The following is a 14,159-nucleotide window of genomic DNA, read 5'->3' on the forward strand; positions in this document are numbered from 1 at the left end:
GAATCCCAGGCTGTGGGTGACATACAGGCTCCAATTCACAAAGGTGCCTGCTTTTTGTTTTAAGATTTCTCAGAGCAAGTCTTTGTCACTTCTGTGCACAAGATGAGGGAAGAGGAAGGTGTATAGGCATGACAAACAATTGGCACGTGTGCCCATCGTGGCACATTTCAGCTTCTTTGGATGTCTGAATTTCCCTACACAGCAGAAAGTAGTCTTGTGTGAAGCTATGCTGTTAATTTCTTTCTTAGCACGCTTTGTTGAAGTTGTGCATAGTGGAAGAAAGGAATAAAAGGTGATATAAAAATGTTTACAAATTCTTTACATTTCCCCTACATAATGAATATTGAAGTTTACCTCAAGTTCTAGACCTTTGAGCTTCTTGGAATCTTTTCATCATTGAAGGTGCCAAACCTGAAAGATCATAAACCACTGTCAAATACTGAACACGATATCATGCATACTCATCCAATAAGTATCAACCATCAAAAGTAAAATATTTAAATAAATTATCATATACTGACACCAATATATCATTGAATGCCAAACAACAATATTAAATATTTGGCAACTATTTGACTATCTTATATGCATTAAATATCATTTGCAAAGGGTAATTTTTTGAGATAATTTTGCAAAACAAATTCATTTTGGTTGTAAAAGGAAAAACAAGCATGCAAATGTCCTTTGCATTAGTATCGTCTGCAATATGTCTGCATGAAATATGTACCATTGTGTAGGAAAAAGTCAATTTTTATGTGTTCGATTACTGGGGGAAAACGTATTTTGCCTCTCCCATGCTGCAATGAGTAAGTGCTAAACAGGGCTGGGAAACTTGTGCTTTCCACATTTTCCCAATTAAATTATTATTTGATGACTTAGCACTTGTATTACAATCATGCCTGTTACCCCAGTGTCACTGCTTTGCCTGCTGGGGGTTAATTGATGCTTGCATTTTGCAATCTGACCCTTTTACTTTAGAGGGCAAAGGTTGATGGATGGCTGTTTGGAGTTTGTTTGGGGTTTTTTTTACATTCATCCTGTGGAAACAAAATTGGCAGCAGTGATTTAAATAACAGCACATCTTCAATCCTAGTTTGCATATTTGCCAGCCACACTCAGGTAATCCCATTTTTAATGCTGTTGCGGCTATGCAGTGTCTTAAACTGTAGCTTATGGTCCCAATCGACATGTACCACAATAAGTGTACATGAACACAGTGGATTTTAAGATGTGCATGGTTGTAAATTGTAAGCCAGATGGAAATGGAGCTGTCTGACTGTGATGGGTATTGTGAATGGGATACTGGGTACTTCATATCTGAATACGAGTCGCAACATAGGTACCCATCCTTATCACATTTGGCCAAGTCATTCTCAATGCTGTAAAGGAATCCATCTATCACAACTGTATCCACCTTTTAATCACCAGGTGGGACATTCTTGTGAAGGAGAAGCAAAGGCCAGCTGGTGTCGCAATTCCTTGGGAATGCGAGTTGCATTTTTCAAGTGATTTCAGCATGCTGAAACAACACACATCCAGATCACAATTATTTATGTCCTGTACGGTGTATAAAGAGGTGAATAAAAAATTGAAAATCTGATCATGGTGAGCCACAATCTGGACACAATCTGATATATTCACAAGTTTGGTTGGAGACGCCAAATCCACTGAAGTCTTCTTGAGTTAATTTCACCGTATATCAAAACAATCATATGTAATACCGTAGAAGAATTATTTTATATATCAATATGCAAGTAATTTTTTAATATCGTGATTTCACATACAATTTATCAAAGATATTTCTAGTATAATGCTCAAGACATCATGGGTATCACAGGTTAACCCTTGCTCATACTTCTAAATTTATGTTTTACGGGCGTTCCACTGCAAAAGAATGCATACATCATTGGATATAAATGAATGTTTAATGAACTCACATTAGACCAGTCTGCTTCCCTTTAAAACAATCTATTAGTAAATCAAAAGGAATATGTTATCACATGCTTTCAAAAAAAGAGAAAAAAACACATAAATATATATGTATTGGAAAAGGGTTGCTCATCTACAGGAGAAGTGTTAGTTATTTGCTAGCAGAGATTAGACCTTTTTCATACTTACAAAATGTATGCATTTCAAAAAAGGCAACATATTCAAGTAATTTAGGGAACAAGTATATAAACAACCAGAAGAGATTAGTTCAGATGCAACTGGTTCCAACCAAATAGATGAGTTCTGTTGGGCTTCTCGGTTTCTTCCCGTGGAAGTCAATTGCCTCCCAAAGGTAATTATCTTGGAATGTCTGTCATCGGAAAACTATATTATGAACATGATGACATCCCCCTCCCTGACCAAGAAAGGCAATCTATAAAGAAAGGAAAAAATAATATTTGGTCTCTATGTGTAAATATGTGGCCTTTTGGGTAGCCTGTCCTAATTTCCTCTGCATGGAACAGCCCCGTGGAAAGTACTATGTAGAGATATTAACATAGTGCCAGTGTGACTGCACGGATATTTATGTGGGAAAGGTGTCACGGTGTGTATATGAATCACTGCCAGTGACAGGAGCCTCTGTCATGGTTGGGGCAGCTCATGCTGATTCTGCCACATGGCTGAATCTATTGGGCTTCTTCACATGAGGTATTTGGGACATATGCACCATGATAGTTTTCAAAGAAGCAAGAGACACCAATGAAAACAAGATCCTTCTGTTAAGGGCACAAGGCAAACATGTCCACATATGGGGTAGGAAGCACTTGAAAGAGAGAATCAGTTGGCAGAAGGTAAGGGCTTCTCTCTCTACTCCACCCATTTTCTCTTGAAAATATTTCTCTGAATTTGAAGGGGAAAACTTGAGCAAAGCAGATGCTCTCCCTGCCTTGACACATGAACTGGAAATGCTGTGAAGATCGCTCGCCCAAAATAGCCTTGCCGCAAACTTCAGGAATTATTACATGAGGCAGTTTAAAGACTAGTCTGAAATGCTAAGTATGGTGAATTATGATATACAGGGGTGGTCTTTTGCTGTTCAAAGACTATAAAGCAAGAGTTCTAACTATTTTGGAGACATATGGACCATTTTCTCTGATCCATTTCATTGAAGGATTAGAAACAGCCAACAGCACATTTGAATTTTATTTAGTGTAAAACCATGAAGATCATTTCAGATGGGTAGCCATGTTGGTCTGCAGTAAAACAGCAGGATTTGAGTCCAGTGGCATCTTAGAGACCAGCAAGATTTTCAGGGTGTAAACTTCGGAGAGTCAACTCTCAAAAGTTCATATCCTGAAAATCTTGTTGGTTTTTAAGGTGCCACTGGACTCAGACTCTGCTGCTTTAGTGTAAGCCATGTCACTAGCTCCTGGGATATGTAAAAAAAGGCTTCATAAGAAATGAGGCAGGAACCTTTCTCAATTGATCATGCCATAAATGCACAATTGTTCTTTTTGATGCGGTTGATCCAAGCACTGGTCCTCAAAATAGCACTTCTGTTGCAGAGAGACCTAATGCATTGCTTGATTATGACTGCATGGTAGATCCATTGTGGTTGGCAGTGCATACATATCTACTGCCTATGAAAACACTGGAGATTAGAACAAATGCAATTCCAAGCAGGTCTGTGCCATTCTGTGAATATTTTCAAGAACTATTTTCTTTACTAGTGTTTTAAAAACTTCTTTAGAAGTCTTTCTGTTGGATTCCTGCAGAAGAGGTATCAAAGAGTCCTTTAACACTGAAAGTGGCCAAACAAAACCTTACATCATCTGCCACAATCTCTTAGCTTAGATCTTTTCAGCCTGTGCACTATCCTTTTCTATCACATGCAGTGATAGAAAGCTGCTGCACAGAAAGCTGCTGTAGCACAGTGGTTAAGTGGTTCAGCTGTGAATCAGCACTCTACTGGTTTGAATCCCACTACTGCCATGAGCTCAGCAGGTAGCCTTAGGTAAGCCACTCCTCTCAGCCCCAGCTCCCCAGCTGTATTGTAGGGACAATAACGACACTAACTTGTTCTCCGCTCTGGGTAGGGCACTGATCTGAGAGTGGTATATAAGCACAGTTATAGTTATTATTATTATTTACTCCAGTTTTAGTCCATTGACTTAAGCTGCACAGCACAGGACTGGAGAACTAATCTTTGAGGGAACTAGGACGCTATCTAGGATCTGCATTCTGAAGTGAGACAGACCTCAGGAGAACTTAACTTTTTGCTAAGCATGTAGATGAGTAATGTTCCCCAACTGGAGGAAGTCTCCCCACCCCCAGACCGTCTTTTCCGCAAGGGGCTTTTCCATTGGTTCTGGCCCCCACACTGCAACAATTCCTCTCCAAAGTTCTGCACGCACCGTCAAAATACCGATTCAGTTGCCAAACTGTCTCTCAGACTTTTTTGTGTTCTGCTTGGAGAAAGGCTGAATCTGCCACAGAATCTATCTGTCCCTGGCTTTTCTCCAGATTTTCTCCCTGCACACATATCCCAGTATTTTTTTACCTCCAGCAGTCAAAGCCTTTTTTTTTTTTGACGTGCAGAATGCGTTCTTCGGTGTTAGGCCTGAGCCTGGCCCTGCCTTTCATTCTCCTCTTTATTCTCCTGCATCCTGATTGGTTGAACATTAACCAATCCTGGTTTTTTCCTAAATTTTAAAAAAATTAAATAACAACGTTGCAATGCTGGTGCCCTAAACAAAAAACAAAGAGCCCCTTGCAACTGCCAGGAGGAAAACATCGCAATACGGCTAACACAAAAACTCTGCAGAAAGCCTTGAATCCCACTTGATATTATTTCACCTGTGCTTCTTATTCTTTTTAGTCCATTCTTTTTTGATATTTAAAAAAAAATTTAAACAGCAACGTTGCAATGTTGAGGTCATAAAAAGGACAAAAAAAATGGTAAGTTTCCTCAACAATCGAGGAAACTGAAGCATCCTCAGCCCATCAGGTAACAAAACTGACATGTCCTCAAAGCCCACAGCATCAACAGGGCATTTTTCTAGCACAGAAATAAAAAACAGACACCACTATGGTTCCACTCCCTCAAAAAGTAGAATTAAAGAATCGAAGCAGTACAGGGCCAGAAGCGATGAATAAAGCAGATACAATCCTCACGGGTTTCATACACAGAAAGCCCAAAGTAAGGTTCACCCTGTGGAAGAGGCCTAAAATTGTATGTACAAGTCAAGTTTTATACTAAAAAACACCAGGCGTTATCGGACTTTTAAAGAAATGGAGATACTTCTTGCATTCCTCCATGCCTATAATTGCAGCATGAGCTATGGCAAGGGTTCCCAGCGTATTCTTACAGGGTACTGCATAATGAATAGGGTTAAATGCTTCATGGACACTGTTGTGTCCCAGTGCACATACAATGTGGATGAATCTAACATAGCAGCTTAATTTTTGCAATGCTAGCTTGCTGTAACTCACACCTCCAGAACCGAGAAGCAATGACAGTTAGGCTGCTCATCAAACATGAATATTTATCACTCCATCTATGTATTGTATTGCTAGGCATTAAAGAAAGCTCAAATGCATGTGTCCCCCCTCTGCCGCTGATTCATCACAATTATTTTCTGATTTTTGCCCTTTACAATACTATCCTGTTTTGTTTTGAGTAACAAACAGATGTTGCCTGTGCAACTCATTTGCTGAATAAGGCTTACTTGATGATGTTTAAGTTTCCAATGCAGTTTACCAAAGTCATTTGACCTTTAGCAGAAACAAAAGTAAAATGAGAACACAGAACAGTGATTTATTCAGGAAAGAATTATTTATATATCTCAAATATGTTTTTCATTAAAAAGATATTTATTTATACCATACATACTTCAAAAACAGTGTTTTTGTTCCTTAGATATCATTTACCATTTTTCTTTATGTTGGTTCTGCCTTTTCAATATTTCTTTTAACTTGGTTCCTAATAGCTTGGGGATTTTGAAGAGACAGTGCAGTACAGATAACACTACAAAGGTTCATATGTTTGGGAAGAACACACCTTTACTGTTCCATGTTCCTCTTCACAAGCACACCGTACATATGCAGCATAAAAGAAAGCATCTCTCCATTCGATTTATAAACAAAAGTAATTAAGACTTTGGAAAAAACAAAGACAAAGCACAAATGAAAAAAAAGTTGGAAAATATTGTGAAGGTTTGCGATGTAAACAAATTGTCAGACAAATCGATTGGTAACCACGTAGATCATGTTGAGACTTGGGTTCATTAATGGAAAGCAAAGGTATTCAGCCTAAAATAAAACATTTCAATGAAAAAAAATTCCCCCCCTACACCCATACTTCAACGACTGATCTTATTTTGTCCAAGGGGAGAAAAACACCCCATGGTGGCATTCTTTCTTATTTACCTACCTAGTTGCGGCTAATACTCATTGAGACCTATGGGATTTAAGTTAGTCACAACTGACTGGTTACAATGGATTCAGTCACACAAATACCTAGCTGGTTCAGTGCAATGTGTCTAATGAGGAAGGAATCTATTTATCCGGCATAGTTTCCTCAAAGTAAAATTAAGAGACTGTAGTGTTAATATCAACATGAAATTAGAATGACTAAAGTTACATGACAGACTCAGAAGCGGAAAAGAACCAAGCTTTTCTGGTTTTGCTGTTATAAGAGAGATGTTCTAGGAAAGAAAAACATTCTCTTTTGAGTTAGCATTAGACTGTATGTGGAAATGCTCCTTTTAAAAAAAGTGTTATATGATCACACCATAATGGTTTTGGCTGTAGGCTGAGATTAAGTAAATATCATCATTCAGTCAGTATGCTGTGGTATTGGAGGCGGCCAGTGTGGTTTGCCATGCTCAGACAACATGTGTAAACACTAGAAACAAAAAAGGTTTTGGGAGCAGCTTCTCCCCGTCTTCCTCCATTGTTTGCTCCTGTGATGTGCTCTTTCCTAACTCTACTATAATTCTTCTCTGAAAAATCATGTTAGGAAAGTACAAAATACTAAAACAACATTTATTTCAGGGTCCCTCCTCCCCACTGTCGATTTGTCCAGAGGGGAAGTTACCCACTAAAATGAATAGTACATATTTTCCAAGCATTTAAGTGCTTGTGCCATTAATGGCTTTGGATTGCTTCTACAAAAACATGTTTTAATAATACTATGTGTACATCCTGCTTGGCCTAAGTCTTCAGTACAGAATATAAACTTTGGGTTGGATCCTATAGGCAAAGCTTGCCAAGGCGGTGAGGCAGATTTTCCCCACCCACTCCGTTCCCCGGTAGCCCTCTATGTGCCCTGAAAAATCCTCTGCTGTGGGACCCAAATAAACAGAAAGCTCCATAACATGAAGGCCTGCAGTGAAGATGGGGGATTGGGAAAATCACCCCTACTAATCCATTGTTCTGCAGGAGTGGAAAAGTCCTTTGCCAGCAGAAGAGAGGAAAATTCCAACCAGTTTTCTCTGCTCATTACAGGCCCCCATGCTGTTGTGTATTTTCTTTATTTATGGTAGGCAACCCTCAACAGAGGATTTTTGAGGTATTCAGAAGGCTGCAGGGAAAGCAGGGAAGATCCCTTCTGCCAACTCCTTTCACAGACTTCTCCAGAGGATGCAGCCCATTCATTTCAGGAATTTATATAACCGAGGTCCTAATGAAACATTACAGGGAACTCATAGGTGCTGCCCTCCCCCCCCCTTTCAGTTTTTTTAAAGAAAAAGAAACATATCTTCATTTTATGTGCATTTCCATACTCCCCGCAAATTATGGATGCATTTGCATCACATTACATCACATCATATATTGCTTTTTCTAAACAATGTCCTGGACAGGCCTTGGGAGCACATCCGTTGGTGGCAGTTTGTCTACCAGACAAAAGAATCCAGCAGTTACGGGCTGGCTTCTTTGCACTGCCACTGAAAGGCTCTGGTAGAGGAAGTTTTTTGCCTCCTTTCCTTTCATTCAGCAGCTGCCCATGAGCCTCAAAAAGGTAATGCCAAAAACTGGACGGACTTGTGTGGATAAAACACCATGCAATATGGATGGCTGCACTGAGGAACTGGAAGTAGGCTAAACCCTATAGAGTGGGCCTCCTGCCTGGTTCACCACAGGCACTTCAAGGCTCTGCTGATAGATAAGGGAGGCAAAGATGTTGTTTATTCCTCTCTACAGTGCAGCTGATCATGTTGTATGGTTTTTCATCCACTAAACCACAGCCTTACCTCTTTGAGGCTCACAGATGGCTGCCTCCCGTGGCCCATGTTGTATAACTTTTCTTTTTAGGAAAGTTATGAATCCGTTTTGTGGATTTTGAGAGGAACATTTCTTGCTTTCAAATTCCTAAGATTTTTTTTTTCCTGGGCAGGCAAAATCTTAGCATGGGGTTATGGTGGCTGATTACATTTTGGTTACTGAAAACTTGTGCAAAGTTGGCAATTTAGTTAACACAAACACTTCCATTTTGTTCGGAATTCACGGCTCCATACTAACCAGATCACTTTTAACAAAGTGTTTCTTTTTTATTAATAAGACACTGAAAGTATGGCAATACTTTTAAGGGAAAAAAGGGCATGGATATTATTACACATCCCCACATTGTGTAAGAAAAAAGTGCATGACTGTATTTATGTAATAGTAACAAGACAAAAATAAAATAACCAAACCCCTAAACCTGTATCAGATCTGGTGCTCTAAAGCATGCCAGCACCACCTCATTACGCATCTCTAGCAGGTAGTTAAAAAACAAGACCTTGTGTTTTCATTTTTTAAACAAAAATGTGCATTGAAGCTAATATAAATGAATAGAGCTAGCCAACAAATTATTTTTTTCCTTGCTCATCTAACAACTGGATGTAAATGTAAAGGTTAAAAAAAAACCCAAACAAAAAGTTAAACCACTATCAATACAACTGTTTTACATCATGGGCCCTTCAAGGCTTCATATATACAAGTGTCATAGCCATGCGTAGTTGACGGTTCTTTCAAAGGTTTAAAATACACAAAGACAACTGAAGCTGTTCTTTTTGTTTGTTCCTGGAGTGCTTTGTTTCCTTGGGATTTCCATTTTTTTTCCTTTCCTTTTCTAAGATGGCAGGCAACAGTCACAGTTAGAAGAAACAGTTTCTTTGGAGATGACCATGTACCTCATAACAAAAGTGGGACTTTAAATGCAAATTTATTTCTGTGTTTTGTTTATTTTTAATCAAAGGAAATATCATCCCAGGTTAAAGATACTACTCCAACCCCACACAAAAAGAAAATCCCTAACAAGAAAAAAAGAAAAGAAAAGAAGAAAAGCACCTGGTGTTTTTTCTGTTTTGTTAAAAAAGAAAAAAAGATATATATTTATATTTATATTTATATATATTTATAATAATAGTCTGTAAAGGATAGTTCAAAGAAGTCAGGCTCTCTCTGAGAGCTGGTATTTGTCATGTCCGCCTTTGAACTAATCTAGAGAAGTAAACGGAATGTTTTTATGCAGGTTCGGATTCTGACTGTGCCTGTTCCGGCTGCGGACAGAGGAAAACATCATGTTGCATCCAGGGATCTTGCACTTGTGCATTTCTCGTAAGTGCACAGTCTTGTAATGCACCCTGAGAGTCCCCTTGTTGCTGTACATTTTGTGGCAAATGTTACACATGATCCCCCCGTTGCTCATGGAAACACTGTTAAACATCAGGGAACCCGGGGCTTCGGCTCCCGTGCCAATGCCTAAAGCTGGGGCGTCAGCTTTGTGTGATGACTCTCCACTGTCACTCGCCCCATCAACGTCATCAAGGAGAATCCCCTCGTCACTCCCCGCATCAGATTCTCTCGAGGAATGGATGCTACCACTAGACTGGATGCTGGATGTGGTGCTTAGGTCTAGCACCATGTATTCTTCTGACATGCCCCTTCCGTACCCATTCAGATGGGAATCTTCAGTACCTGCAGGGGAGGACGTATCTTCCCTTAAATCAAACCCCATCTGATGTGGGGTGCCATAGATCTTCATCAAAAATTCATCACGAAGGTCCTTGCTAAGTGAGGGCTGAGATGTATCAAGTCCCATATCATCCAGTTCTTTGGTCAACAGTTTACGGTGCAGATTTATGTTAGCGCTGTGTCTGGGAAAGAAAGAGGGAAGGGACAGGGGAAGAAGAAAAAACATACAGTGTTTTGATTACATTTATAGTAAAAAAAAAAACCAACTTTACAGATGAAATCAATTTAGCAATGAGCAATCTTCTCAAAATAACAACAATACTGCTCCTTTTCTTAGAAATCCAATCATCCCTGTTTGGACACTCATATTTCTACAATATAAGGCAAAATGGCTGCCCCTTACCCCTGCAAACCCACATTTTTCTTTTAAGGAACTATAATCCTTGTATTTTGGATTGCATAATATATAGCAGGCTCATCAACATCATATGGCTGTTTTAAGCAATTACTGCTTTTCTGTCCAAAAGCACACTCTTTCACAAGATCTAAGAAGGAGGGAGGAAATCAGTGAAACCTCAGTAAATGGATTATGTTGGACATGTTGGTCCACACTATTATAGTATGTGATCATAACTGTAAACACTAGAGACAGGCATGAACCAAAATACGAACTGAAGTTTGTCATGAACTGGGCTGGTCATGGTTCACGAACCGGCAGTTTTTGGAAGCTCATTTCTCATGAACCATGACAAATTTTAGCCCGGTTTGTTTGATTCGCATTTCGGTTTGTCATGCAGACAGCCTGGCGCCGATCAATCAGTTTCCTAGACAGGGGGGGGGGAGCATAATGGGCTCTCTGCAGACCTTCTGATGACCAGGAAGTGACGTTTTCACAAACTGAATGAACCAGTTCACGAACTCGGGAAAGTTTGTGAAAGTTCGTGGTTCGTGAAACACAACAAAGCATGAACCACATGGTTCAGAATTTTCCTGGTTTGTGCCCATCTCTAGTAAACACCAGTGGAGGACAAAAGGTAACTGGAACAAGCGCTAAGAAGTTAGTCTGGTCTTCTCTCTTATTAGGGAAAACTCATGGATTATTTCGGGGGATAAGACAGTAAGGCTTTTGAGCTTGATGCATCAGGTGTTTAATAGCAGATCTTGGATAAGCTGACCACAGATTTCAAATGAGCAGTTCATAAGGTGTTGGTGGCTTAAAACTGTCACATATCTGTTTAGAAAGTTCTGCTGGGGTTTGGTCTTAACCACAAACCAAATTTGGTGCATTACTATAAACCACTGAGAAGCATAATGTACATTAAATCACTACTGAAATGAGGGAAATTTGTTCTCCATTATTCTCACTAGTTTTTCAAAATTAGTACAGTATGAATGAATAATGTTGTGCTGCAGAACACTGAACCAAGTCCTGGGGCACAAACGTTGATTGCTTTTGTGGCTTTGTTGTGTTTATTTAATTCATTGCTCCCCCCCTCCACCACCACATATAAAGGCTTGGGGCAGGCAACGATAAATTTAAAAGAGCAGTAAAATAAAAAAAACCCTCTTCTTGTAACTTAAATATTATTATTAAATTCACAGACTATGTGTCATTGGGTTGGACCCAGCACAAAACTTCCACTTGTGCTAGAGGCTCTTGTGGAAGTGGAACCACAAGAAGAGGACTGCAGTAGCTGCTGGTTCTAAGTCACACTTATCACCACTTGTGTTTCCACTTAGGCAAGATGCTGTGCAACTAATTTCTGGGCACTAAAATACACAGAGAGGAAAGTGCTAGATCTTACATCAGTGGAACCATGCTAAGTCATTTTCATTTCCATGGATCCAAGCCCTTTTCTGCAAAATGAGTATCCAGCCCTATACGAAAAAGCATTCAGCACAAGTCTCCATCACTGGAAACGGGAGCATGACCCAGATGGGTCTGCTTTGTCTGACCATCTACTTGCTCCAAGCTTCAGTTCTGCTGAAAGCTAATAGGGGGTTGCTAAGCATGGGTAACAGAGTGTGGGATCACCCAGCATGCGCTTAAGCACACACAACAATCTGAACATGGATTGCTGAACTCAGTTCCAAATGCAGCGTAGATCTGCAAACTTAGTGTAGAGCCAAATAAAAGTGCAGATTTGGTGTCATTTGCATATGTGCATAAAGCACCTCCTGGCGAAATCATTTGTACAGTTATTTTAATGAAGAGGAAAAAAGATTACTTAAATAAGCTTTTTCTATGTGTAGTTCCTAGTTCTGCACAATGATATGCTTGGAGCCTGAGACTGTTGGGGTGAGTGGAGGGGTGGAGATTTGAGACCTCAACCGTCCTGTAATCTATCATCCGCCTCTTACAGTTCAAATGCTGGATCCAAATGTGTGTGGGGACAATTCTTGACCTAGCAAAGTGCTTCTGCAGAAGAATGTTACTTCCTCATTTAGGATGGCTAAGGTTGCAGTCCTAAGAAAACTTTCCCGATAGTAAGACCCAGTGAATAACATGGGATTTACTTTAGAGTAGACCTACTAAGAGTCATGCCCAAAGTACAGCCCCCCCCAAAGGTGATGAAATTAAATTTGCCTTATGTTGGTTGAACAAATAGCATATTCACTATGAGCATATCTCTCAACCAGCTAGCATCCCTGAAATAGCCTCGGTGGGCTTTATAGTAGGGAAAAAAGTGTGGAATTTATATTCCATATCTATTTAAATCATTCACTGTGCCTTGTTATATCTAAGGTGCATTATTAAATACAATTTCACTTTACCCTCCTTAGACAGAAGGCAGGGTACTCTCCATGGTTAAAGAATAGATTGATAATTGAAAAGGATAAATTTGGCTTCCAAATGGGGAATGCCTCTCATGGAGAAAAGCTACTGAGAGATATGTCTGTAGGAGCTGTAGCCCTTTCACATCCAGAATTATAATATTTTTTTCTCAGCACACAACTATATTATGCATATCCCCACACTGCACTTATGAAGGCTGAGCTTACCTTGTGATAAGATCAGCTTTCTAATCTTTTGCTAAATCGAGATCACAAAAGAAAGAAGGAGACAGAGAGAGAGAGAAAGAGAGAGAAGAGATGGAAAGAGACAGAGAGAAAGAGAACAAATTCACATTCCAATCCAGTCACATCTGGCTTAAAACAAAAAAGAAAAAAAAAAGAAAAGAGAATCTTAAAACAATAAAATACAGGCTAAAAATGCTTTGGCTATGAGATCATTTTCTGTCACCCATCATCTCACTTACACTGTTGTCCTGATGGTTACTGGACCAACCACACAATCTAAAACCATAAATCACATCAGACAAAAGCAAATTCACATCGTCCACAGATTGGTTCTGAACAGATGCATGCAATGTTCACATACTTGAATGATAAATAAACAGAAGTAAAGCCCCTTTGGCAGAATTATTGCTTGCCCACTCTGGTGTCAGATGGCAAATGACTCAGAGGGAAAGTGGCTAAACCAAGAACAGGAACGTTGGTAAATGGCAGTTGCGCTATTCAAGTTATTTCACCAGTGGAACAGCACTGCTGAGCTTCATGGTGCAATGGATGACAATGAACCCTTCTATGAAATGTGCTTCCATGATTGTGGCGCACAGACAGGCAGAGGGACAGCAGCCAGTTTAATTGTAGCAGCATGATAGCTATTCCTTCTAATAAGCCATTTTAGGGCTAGCCGTGGATTGGGCAAGTTTTACCATGCCACTGCAAACCAAAAAATACTGGTACCCTGCCTTGCCACAAAGATGCTCAGAAAAGCACTTTAGCATCACCGCCCAGCAATTTAGAACTGATATTTTAGTCAAGTTACAACCTGGAGAACACACATATAGCTTTAAATTCCCTGATTCAGAGAAAGAGGGACAGGCCACCACGGTTTCTCCTGCTTAATTACCTCCCAGCTCTTTTCACCCATGTCCACTCGATGTAACAAGGCAGGCTTGAGGTGTGGTGCACATCAGTTGAAGTGTGTGAAAGGACTGAGGAATAAATGAATGGGACTAGATATGGCTGATGTCTCTTCTGCTTCATCAGAAAATATCAGGCACCTTCTCTGGATTGCAATCTCATAACCCAAAGGTAGTTTCTGCTAAAAGAGAGAGACTTGCCAAAGTCTATAAAGTGAGATTTTTAATGTCAAGAGAGCTGGTTTTTTTCACTCCAACCATGGTTACAAACTTGTTTCCATATGGGGCAGCCTCCATGCAATAGCACTGGAAGTGGCCACATCATCATCATTGGGCAGACAA

General features: G+C 39.8%; 1 protein-coding gene across 1 annotated transcript in view; it reads right to left on the bottom strand.

Moving 5' to 3' along the window:
• Positions 1-5,822: 5,822 nt before the first annotated feature.
• The window catches only part of BNC2 (basonuclin 2), a 488,329-nt gene continuing 479,992 nt past the window's right edge, over positions 5,823-14,159 (bottom strand). The window contains exon 6 of the mRNA XM_054987274.1: positions 5,823-10,070. Within this exon, the coding sequence (XP_054843249.1) occupies positions 9,410-10,070 (661 nt within the window). The 3' untranslated portion in view covers positions 5,823-9,409. The remainder of the gene's footprint in view (positions 10,071-14,159) is intronic.

Source organism: Eublepharis macularius, chromosome 8 (genome assembly GCF_028583425.1).
Source record: "Eublepharis macularius isolate TG4126 chromosome 8, MPM_Emac_v1.0, whole genome shotgun sequence".
Lineage (NCBI taxonomy): Eukaryota > Metazoa > Chordata > Lepidosauria > Squamata > Eublepharidae > Eublepharis > Eublepharis macularius.